The following is a 14,830-nucleotide window of genomic DNA, read 5'->3' on the forward strand; positions in this document are numbered from 1 at the left end:
AAGCGTTTCATGGGGTAATTCTATGTACATAACTCATTCGATTTAAATGGTTGCAGATTGAATTACTTTCCAGTTTTTTCAACAAAACTTTAACAAAATGGTGTCTGATATCTGATTAAAAAAACCTGGAATTTGGGTCTTCGATGCTTTTCAACTGCATACTTAATTCGGCCTTCTTTTTTTTCCGAATTCACCGAAGAGTCTTTCTGTAGACGAAACGCGCGTCTTGCGTACAAATTATTTAGCCTGGTATCTTTGATGAGTTTATTTACAACCACATGGTCGATGCAACTACAGTGGATGTTTCCTTTCGAGAGTTCCACCAGCCCTTATTCAGGAAATCTTTAAATCTTTGAATCATTTTTGATATGGTCATATTAGTAAATTGACTGTCAACGAAAGGAAATACTAAGGATTTTTTACCGAAGAAATAGACGACCTTACTTGTATATGCCAAAACCTAAAGGAATAAAGGCTTAAATCTCGTACTTTATTTTGTTTACTCAAGCATCATAGATGAGTCTTTTGTAGACGGAACGCGCGTACAAATTAATAAGACTGGTATCCTTGATGAGTTTATTACATACCACTGGGTCGATGTCACTGCAGGTAGAGGTCTCCTCTTGCAGGTGTCATTGGATCGGTATTGAGGAATTATGTGTTGACATACATTACTTTGATATGGTCATATTTATAAATAAATTGTTTTCAAAACTTTAAATTGTTCGAAATACAACGCAACGTCAGATATTGCTACCATTTAAGCACTATCAATTCGTTCCTGCTTTCCTTGTTGGGTGAAGTATAACACTAAAGTAGAAATGCCGTGAGATTCCAATCCAATATGATTTTATAATTTACATAGGATACTTATTTTTATTTCTAGTAATTGTGTGTTTTTTTTGGAAATATTGCTGCCTATATATTCAACCCGAGTATGCATGGGACAACGCTAAATAAACGTATTAATCTGATAATCTGTGTCTGCCGAAGCCTATAAATATTATATTTTTTATTCTTTCTCTGTCTTAATGTGAAAATTTAAGAAGCAATCTTTATTTTCATATATAATTTGAAATATCTATTTCAGCATTTTTAAGAAAATTTCCCCGTTAAATATTTACTTAGCGCTATTTTTCGTGGAAGTAGCAATATCTAACGTTGCGTCACAACAGATACATTCTGCATAACGTTTCTTTCACCCCTATTACCCTCAAATTGTTATGTTTTAGTGGTGGTGGAGATGGCAATGTTGAAAAATACATCACTTTACCAAGTAAGCATTACGTATTTTCCTTTTTTCAATTAACAATCTTTAATGTTTAGTGTCTTAAAATCTGAATGATATAGCTTTTTTTTAAATTTTATATTTTGTACCAATAAAGTTATGTCTTATAGTGGACAGATAGTAGATTTTTTTATGTCTTAAATGCGTACGTTCCAGTAAAATCCAGGTGCAAGTGGTGTTTCGATTTTGTTTGCATAAAATTGGGAATGGAAATGGGGAATGTGTCAAAGAGACAACAACCCGACCATAGAGCAGACAACAGCAGAAGGTCACGAACAGGTCTTCAATGCAACGAGAAATTCTCGCACCCGGAGGCGCCCTTAAGCTGGCCCCTAAACAAATATATACTGGTTCAGTGATAATGAACGCCATACTAAACTCCAAATTATACACAAGAAACTAAAAAGTTAAAATAATACAAGACTAACAAAGGCCAGAGGCTCCTGACTTGGGACAGGCGTAAAAATGCGGCGGGGTTAAACATGTTTTGTGAGATCTCAACCCTCCCCCTATACCTCTAGCCAATGCAGAAAAGTAAACGCATTACAATGCATGTTTCAAATTTAAGTATATAGTATACTGCATAAACAACCTTTTACTCTGTGTAATTGTTTTATCCTTAACTTTGCAGTCTTTATAGTGATAAAGAAAATATTTTATTATGAACTTTTAGAATATGAGAATCTTCATGCATAACATTTATTTGGTCAATGTTATATGCATCTATACAAAAGAATGACGCTATTCATTTTTAGATATGATAAAGAGATATAATCCAGATCTGAAAGGATATGCTACAGGTTGGGGTCCCCGTACTGGTTTCCAAATGCTCATCTTAATGTAGCCATTCCAGGAAAAAAGGCCAGGTTTGCAATATTTTTATCTTCTATTTTTTACTTCTTCAAAGTTTTTCATAAAATCGTGAATCTTTCGGCCAGTTGAAATAATATGTGTAAACAGTTTTTTCATTATATACCGTAGACATTAGTTAAAATTAAAAAGAATTGTGAAAAAGTTTAGTGAAAAAACTTACGTTTAAAAACGACTACTAAATCATTAACTTACTATTAACAAACAAAAGTATAATGCTGTGAATATAAATACCGGTAATATTGGTGGTTGCTGCTACGTGCTTTTGTGTATGTTGTAAATGTTTTAAATCGACAAGAAAATGCCTTTATCTTAGTTTAAACATATTTATTTATAGTGGACCGGGAAACAAGTTATTGCAACTTATATCAATTCCTTTTCACTTTGCGGGTGCGAGTGCTGCCTTGTAGCGGCATTATCCTGCTCTTTTTCGAAATCTACAACGGTGTCTTTTACGTGCAAGATATATGACTCTCTCTTAACACGGGTCAGTCATTTAGCCCCCTTCCGGCAGACTATCAACGTTTCTCATGACCATACTCGCAAATGGTGTCAAGGGTGAGCCTCCCCGAGCGAGGATCGAACCGAGAAAATTTGTGTTAGTAGTTCTTTTGTTTTCGTATGCCTTCATCTTAATTCTATTTCAATTTTAAATGTTTATCTTCAGCGACATGCCAGACCAAGCCAGAATGCTGGTAGACAGATTGAAGTCTGAAAAAGGTGTCGACTACCAAAATGACTGGAAAGTAATAACATTATTCATTGGTGGCAACGATTTGTGCGACTTCTGTGAAGATAGGGTAATTGTATTCCTTACCTAATGAAAACACACAGAGAGAAAGATGACACTAATTCAAATGATAACGATAACGATAAAGGAACCCCTCTTTCTTCCAAAACAAAAAAAGAAAAAAGTATGTCACAAAAATACGACTTGTGACCTTTATCTTTCGCAAATCAATTGTACAAACCGTGCTGTGTAGTCAAACTCAAGAATCATGATGACTGTAAGATGGACAATACTAATTGTTTTGGAGTTAATTTAATGATATGACACTGATAAAAGATTACTAGTGATTGAATTTTGAACAATGAAACATAGAGAACAAACAACTTTATTATAAAAATACATTTAAGTGGTCTGGAAAAATATGAAACGGATAAGAATAAGAGATATAGTGAATATTATGCGGCATTTTCAATATCTTACTCGTATCAAACCGACACACCAATATAATCATAAGAGATTTGCTTGAACGGTTACATATTGAGGGTTAATACTGTGGCAATATTGGAATTAAGAGTTATTTATTAGCTCCCTTTTTAACTTGAGCATATTTACATTGTTATATAATTACTATTGTTTACATAAAAACTTTCACCTGTGTGTATGTACACAATAACTTTACTCCTTTTCTAAACCGGTTATTAAAAGTTAAAGGTAAGATGGTGTTGCTTAAATTGCAAATCTTATTTCAAGAAAGTACCATTTGTTAAGTCATTTAGTTATTAATTATAAACTGAATTCACATTTTATACATGGTCCAGAATTCACACTTTCCTCGAAGGTAACTATCAGTATTCATAACAGCCATGCTGTTTACTATTACTGTTCTGGACCAATTCGTCTCTTAAATGTTTTGGCTTCATTTTGGGTTTAAACTTTAGGACTTGGGTATAAAATGGTTTAAATGATACAGTTTAAAATCCCTACTTAAAGTAAGACATTTCCCCCACTTTATTTAACTTCTGTATTGTTGTACAACTAACTGTCATAATATTAGAATATCTATTGTGTATTTTGGTATGAAATAAATATGATTATTGAGGTATTATTTCTTTAAGACTTCTTTTCCTAGAATGCTGGCTTATACTTGCCCAAATCATTATCCGGTCAAGTATTAGCTTTGTCCTCCCAGAGAATTGTCCGTTATGTCGGTTGTTGTAGACACTTGTCCCCTAGTGTGACAAGGTGTCCAGGGCAGAACTGGTCTTCATTGTTTATGTAAAGAACCTGGGTTTATTTGGTATTTCGTGGCTGCGCTAGCATTAAGTAAAAAGGTATCCGGAAAACGTTACTTTTACTTGAATGTTAGATCAGTCCGTTCACAATACAGTTTGTGATATAGGAAAACAAAAACAAACTAATCATATACACGAAACTTCTTTTTCACGTATTGTAGCGTTATACAGATGAGCGGTTTGATAAAGCATTGTTTAAATAAAGACAGCATTAGTATTCCGGTGTTCAAAAGTCATTAATCGATTGAGAAAAAAAACAAATCCGGGTTACAAACTAAAAGCGAGGGAACTGTAGGAACAGGAACACTAAAGTGCAACAAAAACAAATGCCAACATACATAGATACAAACTATTTGATAACAACTTCCATATTCCTGAATTGGTACAGGACATTTTTAGAAAAAAAATGGTTGGTTGAAAGTGGTAAATCGCATGCAAAACCTCCCGCTTTATGACAATGTTAACACTAATAACGATATTATCGCGGATGGCTGATACAAAATGTTTGTCATTGATTGTATACTTATAAAATTTACCTAGTATGTAATCAAATATTTGTATATCGGTTTTATATTTTTATATTCCAGGAGGCTTACTCAGCAGAAAATTATATTGGTTACATTAGAGAGGCATTAGACATTTTTCACGCTGAAGTTCCGAGAGCATTTGTAAATTTAGTAGAAGTTCTGAATATAGGATTTGCATCAACTCTACGTGAGGGATTCGTATGCGATACTATCCAGCTGTAAGTTATATATAATACTTCCTTTAAAATTTTTGATTGCTTTCGTGTTGCTCAATATTTATACGTGTAGTTTTGTGAATTTGTTTGTCTTTTTTGTCGTCTTTTGTTCTTTGTCATGATATTATTTCATAGTTAGTGCACCCAAAGAATTGTGTTTTAATGTAATTTTGATTTTTTTTATGCATTTATGTGACTCCATATAATAAAAAAAAACAGAAACAGTGCTTTTTTAACTGGTTACAAAGAAGTCTTCTTAATCTTAAGAAAAGTCCATGGTCCTCACGACTTGAGAATATAAAGCAAAAGTAGAAAAAACTTGGTGTTTTGAAAAAAAACGAAAAAAAACGCACAACCGTAAAAAAAAAAGAATCTTCGTATTTTTTCTAGCTTTGGTTGTCGCTGTGGTTCATATCCTGACGAAAAAGAGAAGGAGGAACTTCAGGTCTTTGTTGCTGCTTATCAAAAAGTTACAAGGGACTTGGTTGCATCTGGAAGATACGATACAAGGGACGATTTCACTGTTGTCGATCAACCATTCTTTTCAAAAACGGAAGTACCAACAAAAGTATGCTCTAATTTATGTATTTGATAAATTTTTACTTTTACTTCTAAAATTCCCATTTTCGGGCGGTTCTCCTAGTCAAAGTGTAGAATTCTAACATGACGTCCTTCAAACGCTTTGAGTACACACCCGTGGTAAAATATGAATATATTGGTTGGGCTGTTCTGATTGTACTCCCACGTCATATGATTGTTTATGGATGGAGTACACGACGTCATAGAATGATAACGTAATAGTTTAAGCATTTTTCGGGAAAATACACGCTTCTGATACCGAAAATCATCACCAGAATGAAACGTAAACAAACAATACTAAAATGTGGTATAAGCCCTTTTTTATATACATAGAAGATATATAAGTAAATTATCATTAAAATTCATCCAAATCTATCTAAATATATTATTGTAAATAGTTTGAGCATGTCACTAAATCTGTTTGCTCCGTTCTTTACCGCCAATCTTAAAGTGGGTTAATTTATGGGAACGGCAAATATTTGCCTCCATCTAGTGCGCTTTGAACCAAAACAATTGCTATATTTGTCTTATCAGAATCGAAATAATTCATGGGGGCTTGAATATATCGTTATTTTACCACGGGTTGTCCCTTTATGCCGATATTTTACCCCTCGCTATCGCTCAGGGTAAAATATTTGTCATAAAGGGCCAACCCGTGGTAAAATAACGATATATTCAAGCCCCCATGAATTATTTCTTAAATAAAAAGACCTGTAAGTGGTTTTGAGCAGCAACAAAAAATGAAGAAGTAACAAGCATGTTTTTGACACTTCTTTGAGATAACTTTTATTCCCTTTCTGAAATCTGAACAGTTGGAAGACATAGAACGAATTAAAGATTAAAATAAAAGCTATTGCGAAGTAAAAGCCCAATTCAAATGAAGAAACATTACCAGATTACTTTTTGAAAAAAAAAAAAAAATATTCGAAAACACACTGCATAAAATCAACTTATAAATGTATTTTAAAAAACATTGTGAAAACAAAGGACAAACGTTAATTGATACCATTCCGAAACAATGAGCTCGGTTGTATTTGTTTTGTCTTGTACAGGAGGATGGATCAACATACCTAAGCTATTTCTCACCAGATTGCTTTCACCTGAGTGTCAAAGGACAAGAAGCAGCTGCATATGCGTTATGGGATAATATGGTAATATTTTATTTTTAAGTAAAAAGTAAATACAGTTAATAAATATGCATTTGATGCTCCGTACGTAAAATTTTCACATCTTTTGGCTTTCGAAGGTTCACAAATAACAAAGCAAAGTATTGCCATATCATTAGGAAAGCATTGTCATTTCGAATAGTCGTCTCCCTGAGAAACTGCGCGCCACCGACATATACATGGGCAGTTAAACAAACCCAACATAACACATAAAAAGTAAACCAAGAAAAGTCAAGGTACATCTTTACGTCGACAGCATCCCATACGAAATCAACATATTTTTGTCAGCTATTTTTTTTTTTAGATAAACCATTATTCTATCTTGCCAAAACGAAATACACAACTGGAAACAACAATTTAAAATCATCGAAAAATAATACCTTAACACCATTAAAAATAAAACAATACTTTTTACATATTTGACCTTATCAAAAGATAGTGGCAATAGACGAATTGAATGATTTACGTCCGTATTCGAATTTAACGCTGTGAACAGTTTTGTAAATGTCGTGTCTACCAACAAAAACTTGAAAGAACGTAAAAACAGCTACATTTCCATAATACAACACCATACAAGAATTGGTTCATTACTCAAAGCAGGATTGAAATGTAAAAGACACCAGGACAATACAACCCAAGAAATACAAAGCCTAACATACTATAAATCAATAGAAATTGCATGTTTAAACTAATCGAATTATAGAAAATAAGAAAACCAACAGTCTCCAGTACATTGTATAGTGATCTGCGTGAAATTATGCTTAATAGAGACGACCCTACCAAAATTACACTTGTATGTGATGCTAGGTTAATTGAAAACACAGATATTAATGTTCGGTCAGCTGAAATCGTTTGAAAAATATAACTTGAAATAAGACTCAGGACACATGCATTAGCAATTATTTCGGCGACGTCATTCCATATTAAACCATTTCATTCCTGGTAACTTTTATCATAAATAAGAGGCAACAGTAGTTATTCAATGTTCAAATATAGCAAGTCTCTTTTCATATATATAAATAGATATGAAAACAAACCATGAAGGAATCGTAAGAACTCCAAATAGAACGAGACCTTGTGAGTCGAAAGGTTAAGCCCCTTCCGCCCTGCATGAACCATAAACCATACAAATCAACACAAGAATGACATAATTTGAAATAATATAGAATTGGATAATTTACAGACTTAGAAGACTATTTTTGTTTATAGATATAAGATAGCAAAACATGTTGCTTCTGAGTTGACACATATACATAATTCGTACCAGTCAACATATGACCGTAAACATGTTTCGATTTCAGTTCTTCTGTCTCATAACCCTGGTACACTTTATTTTCATTAGTAAATACCTGTTGCACACTAGTAATCCGTAAAAGGCGAACATGCACCGGGAAAACATATAATTTTAGATATGCAAACGTCGTGCCATCGGTTAGAGATATTACTCCCGGGAATCAAGATCAAGAAAAATATCTAGATATAAATACACCTTTAAGTTACCACGTCATGTTTACAACGCTGGCTGGGTTTGCAGCATCACAATATGTTAGAAGGCTTCACTTGTCTATTTTATATAAGGACATTTTGAAGTAGTTTATCCAGTATAAAGTAGGAATATTTCAATCGATCTTTATTATAAAAATATCAACGCAAAGAAGGACGAATTTGTGAATTTCTAACAGCTAGTATTTCATGAATGATGTGGGTGTATAAGTGAGATTTCCAGATCTTCGGTGTAGTTCATTTTTTATGTTATGCGATCAGAATTTAGATTTTTGCAATTAACACATGCATTTGTCTCCTAGAACAATAACATATTTGATAAGACAAAAAGATAAATCACCCAAAAACAATTCCAAAGTAAAGAAGGACGAATTTGTGAATTTCTAACATCTAACATTTCATGAATAATGGGGGTGTATCAGTGAGATTTCCAGATCTTCTGTGAATTTCATTTGTTTTGGTTATGCGATCAGAACTAAGATTTATGCAATTAACACACAAAGTTGTCTGCTCGAACAACAACATATTTGACAAGACAAAAAGATCAATCATCCCTAAAAAATGTTTTTTTTTTTTTTTAACAAATTCGAACAAAAATAAAAATACATAGAAAAAACTTTAATGAAGACAACGAAATTATAAATATATATACAGTTTTAAGTTTTCATTAATAATTTGTCATCATCAGATTGAACCAGTTGGGCTGAAGAGAATATCATGGAGACCTGGTGTACCTGTTGAATGTCCAGATGAGGTACTTTATTTTTCCTGTATAAAATTATTCATTCTGTTGTGCTATTCAGATAAATCAAATACAACAAACTTTGTATTTGATATTTATATTCAGTTATTCCATAAACAGTAGAATATGTTAACACGGAAGAATATCAAAATTATGAAAAACAATGTGTGATGGGAAAGATAAAATCTGAAAGTAATCGCTGTATAATGTTGATGCTTTTTTGTATATATAATATTCAGTGTATATGTATTTAATCTTATTTATTAAGTAGCAAATATAAGATTACTGTGGAATTCAGAACATCAGAACGGTTAAAACATTTTACAATTAATGCATGCTGACTTACATATATTATTCGAGAACCATATACAAGAAACTTTTTAGGTTAGATAAGTATTTATATTTGCCAAAAAAACCCATAGAAAGTAATTTCGGAGATCCTTACTTTGAATTACCCAAAAAAATCGTGATGGTTTTGATTTGAAGATCATTTCTTCAAAATTAGAATACTTAAGTTTTATAAAAAAAAAAACCCACCTTGAAATAGGTAAACTGGCTGTGAAGTAAACTATATTAGATAGTTATAGAAGCTCTAGCCTGGAATGAATAGGATATATCAATGTTCTGTTTTTCTTCTCTACTCGTGATAACATCGAACCACGGAAACTATCACATATAATTCTATAGTCGATTCATTGACTTTAGTTGATTTAAAAGATGTTTTTATGATTTTTCAGCAAGCACCGTATTTCTACACCAGAAAGAATAGTCCAGAACTGAAGAAACTGAATGAGTATGAAAACGTTCAGAATAATAAACTGGGAAATGAACCTGAAACAGCCGAGAAAGGTTCGACGTTCAGAAACAGTGCCACTATTACAGGAGCCGTATTAGGAGCGATATGTTTAGTAGCTGCCGTATGTGGCACTGTCTACCATATAAGGAAGAAAAGACTTTCGTCCTCATATCTAAAAATTTAGAGGTTTATAGGTGGATAAATTATTAAGACTTTTTGTTATTATAAAACTGGTCCATATCTGTGATACTTAATGTTGTATTAAATTCTGCATTAATAATTTATTGTAAGGAATTATAAGTATAATGTTTTCGAAAATGGTTTGTTTTGTATAGATCATAATCTGTAAAGGATTTATTAATTAGCGTTTCAATTTTAATAAAGGGTATATGCTTTGTACACTTTTAGATTAAGGATGAACATTTTATAAAAGTTCACTTTGATCGACTTACAAGTAAGTCTGTGATCGAAGTAAAACCGAGTATCAAAGTTTTTGCCTACATTAGCGTATTGATTTAATATTGATATAAATAAAGGCAACAGTAGTATACCGCTGTTCAAAACTCGTAAACAAATACATAATGTATATGCTTTAGTATATGAAAATCATATGATAAAGTATACATACATATATAATTATTAATTACTATCGTGATATTTTGAAAGCATGACACCAAAAAAAGGAAAATCACAAAAATACTGAACTTAGAGGAAAATCAATTCGAAAAGTCCATAATGACATGGCAAAATCAAATAACAAAACGTATCAAAAACGAATGGACAAGAACTGTCATATTCCTGACTTGGTACAGGCATTTTCAAATATAGAAAATGGTGGATGAAACCTGGTTCTATAGCGCTAACCCTCTCAAAATGAGATTAAACATTGTAAGTTGGTATATATTTAATATTTACAATTGTTATGAATTCATATAAGAATATTGAAAAAGAAATTGAATAAAGTAATTAAAAATGTCTCATCTGATATTGAAAAATTCTGCGCAAGCGCATGTGTGTTATTCCTGTGATGTTGTGATGTTTTCTTTCACCATAGACCTTTGGTTGACCTCTATCAAACCTATCTTGTTAATGTTTTTTTTCTTCATAACATGTACTTTCTCATTTGGCCATGATTCGTTCTTATCTTACTTATGTTTTTTTCTTTGGCTGCTTAACATCTTTATTAAAAAAGGACATGGTTAACATTGGTATAAATTACTAACATATATGAGGGTTTCACCAGCCCAGTAGCCATCACTTCTGTGTTGACATGAAGTATCATTGATATCATCGTAATTATAAATTAACTTTTGAAAATTTCGAAATACTAAGTTTTATTTCCCCTGGAATAAATTACATCAGCTGTATTTGGCAAAACCTTTTGGAATATTGGTTTCACAATACTTTTCATCTTTGAACTTTATTTGGTGTTCTTTAACTTCTTTTATTCGAACGGAACCAATGAGTCTTTTGTAGACAAAAGGCGCGTCTGGTGTACACAATGTTCATCATGGTATGTATGATTCATTTATTTTCTGTAAATTTCAAAATGTCTCTATGTCTCTATTGTGAAGGATAAAAACATCAAGTTTTATCAAATTAATTTACTCATTATACCATGTGTTTTTGTGGAAATTAAGATGACGCGTTTAGAAATGTGCATACATCTAGCATATTTTAATTGATCATAATAAACTTTAAATACTATCTTAAATGTGTCATACTATAGGGACATCCAGAAATTAAACAGATTAATATTAAATAAAACGTTAAAATTTAATACATGTCAAATATAAACAACAAAAGATTAACTAATTTACCAATTTTTCACGTTAAGATTCACATACCACAGTTCGCTTAAGATACATTTTTGCTTAAACTTGTAAAATTTATCATAAAATTTCAATTAATTTTGCACAAGGCTATCATTATATAAAAACATAATTCATCATTTATAATGGTGACAAAATTCGTTTTTTAACTTTAAATTGAAAATGAGTTTTTAGTTTGACAAGGAAGTAAGTAAACAAAAGAATCAAAATGATTTATTTTTTATTTATCTATTTGTTTACTAAATGATACCATATCATGATTGTATAAAGAAGCTCTATCCTGAATTGGTTAGATTCCCCTTTTAACATAATAGGAGCTTAGAGATATAATTACAAAAAGTGCTAAAATATATCCCTTGAATAGAAAACTACACAAAATTCATTTTCTTACATTACTCATTCAATTCATACTGGGTCAATAAGAAAAAAAAAATCATTTTGTATGCAAATAAGCTCATTTTTGATTGATACATGAATACAAAACTTAAACATATATTTTTAGTGTACTCAAAATTGCGACAAATATTAAGATGTTTGCACCAACTATGCCAAACGGAAGCGATAATTTCTTGCTTATAACAACTGGAACATGCAAAAGTTATATTTTATTCAAGCATTCAATATGGTCACAACAATTGTAAGCATTCATATAGCTCGGACATTATTCTAAGCATTTAATTTGCTCACAATCTATGCAACTCTCTTTTTGTTGTCCATGGTTTTTTATGACGTCGTTATAGTCACTTTTATTGCAAACAATACAGTCCATTTTTTGAAAAAGATAGAACATAAGAATGTCAAACAAAATCAGGATAAAAAATGTCGCTGATGATATCATGATAAATGAGTCAATATAAATAGATGAAGCACGATAAAATCCGGTTGCAATGAATAAAAACAAAGTCGGTCTTACGCACCAAATTATAAAGAGGGCGCGAGGCATTGTATGGTTGTAAAGAGATATGTTGATACGGCAGATGGAACATGTTTCCTTTGATGAAGAATTCTTCAGTTCTGAAATGGAAAACACGATGTAAATGAGAGTATGTTTACATATTTTATGATTATTCTACAAAATTTTATTAATATTTATAAATTTTATATTCACATAATTATAAGCATTGGAACTTTGATGAGTTTTTTTTTAAAGTATACTTATACATTTTCTCAAGTATAACCTAGCTCACCATTTTTTTTCAAGTTCCATTCAGGTTTTAATTTCTTTCTATAGAATAGTTCAATTGATTGTTGTTTGTTTTACGTTCATTAGCTAATATTTGATGCAATTTCATAACGTGATTTTAATAAAAAGCTGGTAGTGACAAATAATAGAATAGATGAAATTAAAAAAAGTATTTCAAATAAAGACAACAGTAGTATACCGCTGTTCAAAACTCATAAATCCATGGACAAAAAACAAAATCGGGGTAACAAACTAAACCGAGGGAAACGCATTAAATATAAGAGGAGAACAACGACACAGCACTAAAATGTAACACACACAGAAACGGACCAAGCATCAGACAAAATCCCACGAGAATAACAAATATAACATCAAAACCAAATACATGAATTTGGGATAGACAAGTACCGTGACACGTCTTATCGCAATGTGAAACCGCTAAATTTATTTTGAAGATAGCCGAAATATGTACACAAACTATCACTTGTAAACAGTTTTCTTGTTACTTATTCATTACGGCGCTGAATATACTCAGTACAATTTATAAAATATATATGTTTTCTTTTTATTCGAGCACCTTTGAAAATTGCAAAAAGTGCTACTTTCTGTCTTGTTTTACATTTTATTGAAAGGTTATAAAATGTACAAATTGTGTCGCTACCTTTCTCAACGATGATTGGTAAGGCAAGTGTTATTGTCATGCACACTTTAATTTCTTACAAACTCAAAATTATACTAACCAGAAAATGATGCCGTTTTGTATACTATGTTGTACAGTACTGCAAAAGACGGGACGCATAATAACAAATACTCCAGATAGTAACTGCTGGTCCAAAGTGCCCGATTCTCAAAGCAATAAAAAGACGTATTAGGCATGGGTTTGTTAAGGACCTGTAGTTTACTTATTGACTCATCGTTGATGCATTGGTAGTAATCCATCAGGTTCGAATCTTTCAAGAATGAATCACAGAAAATGTGTTTGGTTTTCTCAGGATGTACAACAATCAAGCATGTTGACAAGAAATTGTTCCATATAATAATTAGTATAAGCGCTAAAAGGACGTAGATCAAGCAGATGACTTTTACTGACGACTTTTTAAATGGAACTGATGTCAATACAATTGTGCCAAGTAGTACGGAACAAATCATCGAAACTGCTGGCATACTTCTGATAGGAAGATCAAACAAGAGCACAATTATTCTATTCCAGTAAAGTTTAATAAAATATAAAACACGAAACACTTCAAATATATATTCAACAACTATAATGCTGATAAAAGTTCCTGATAATTTGTGTTGTGCCGAAAAACATAGCAGCACCAGTGCGAAAATAACAATCAAAGTCAAAATTATAACAAAATATTCTGGCACTAACGATACATCCATATTCGAATTAATATGACAGATAAGATCAAACTATTAGTTTTATATCATTTTACGCCACACTTCAAAATCTATATATCCTGTAAAAGATAAATGGAAATAAAAAAACATTTACATTGCAGCCCAATCAGGATGTGTTAGTGTACTTTTTAAGTGTACTTATTAAGAAATATTTTGTGTTGTCTATCATAAAGTTTTCAAGTTAATTTAATGTATTTTTGTGCTTTTGCTTTTTCTTCATGATTATTTAATAATCGAGCAAAATTTGTTTCACAAATGTATTGATAGTAATTATCTTATACAAAGTTGAATTTTACGAGAATGGTCTTCTTATGTTATATATATGGGTATATATTTCTCAAGAGAACAACTAACAGTATTAATCTGCCAACAGTACTTCCTCTGAGATCAGTATTTTTGTGATTTTACTTTTTGTAGAATATATAAAAAACCGAAATACAGTCGATAAGATGTTATGCTATATAATATAATTTACATACTCACAGAAGCTTACCTTTTTCTTTCGTACAGATCCAATGCACACCTTTATATGCAAAATTAAGGGAATTTCTGATTTAACTTAACTTCCTGCTTAAAATTTACTGAAGCGTTTCATGGGGTAATTCTATGTACATAACTCATTCGATTTAAATGGTTGCAGATTGAATTGCTTTCCAGTTTTTTCAACAAAACTTTAACAAAATGGTGTAACATATCTGATTAA

At 31.5% G+C, this 14,830-nt stretch overlaps 1 protein-coding gene and 1 long non-coding RNA gene across 3 annotated transcripts; one reads left to right on the forward strand and one right to left on the reverse strand.

Moving 5' to 3' along the window:
- The first annotated feature begins 821 nt into the window (after positions 1-821).
- On the forward strand, positions 822-9,957 carry LOC143066780 (phospholipase B1, membrane-associated-like). The gene is given in 10 exon segments (XM_076239591.1): positions 822-826; positions 1,233-1,276; positions 2,044-2,108; positions 2,111-2,154; positions 2,826-2,958; positions 4,768-4,925; positions 5,313-5,490; positions 6,554-6,652; positions 8,859-8,924; positions 9,650-9,957. Coding segments are annotated over 10 exon segments (1,035 nt in total). The 3' UTR covers positions 9,893-9,957.
- Positions 9,958-11,738: 1,781 nt separating this feature from the next.
- Positions 11,739-14,716, reverse strand: LOC143068778 (uncharacterized). 2 transcript variants are annotated; one of them, XR_012976246.1, is made up of 3 exons: positions 14,621-14,716; positions 13,464-14,186; positions 11,739-12,554 (listed from the first exon to the last, which is right to left on the reverse strand). It is a non-coding gene; the product is annotated as an uncharacterized LOC143068778 (long non-coding RNA). The 2 variants fall into 2 exon arrangements; XR_012976245.1 differs by having other exon boundaries at positions 14,611-14,648.
- Between the last annotated feature and the right edge of the window lie 114 nt (positions 14,717-14,830).

Source organism: Mytilus galloprovincialis, chromosome 3 (assembly GCF_965363235.1).
Source record: "Mytilus galloprovincialis chromosome 3, xbMytGall1.hap1.1, whole genome shotgun sequence".
NCBI classification, from domain to species: Eukaryota; Metazoa; Mollusca; class Bivalvia; order Mytilida; family Mytilidae; genus Mytilus; species Mytilus galloprovincialis.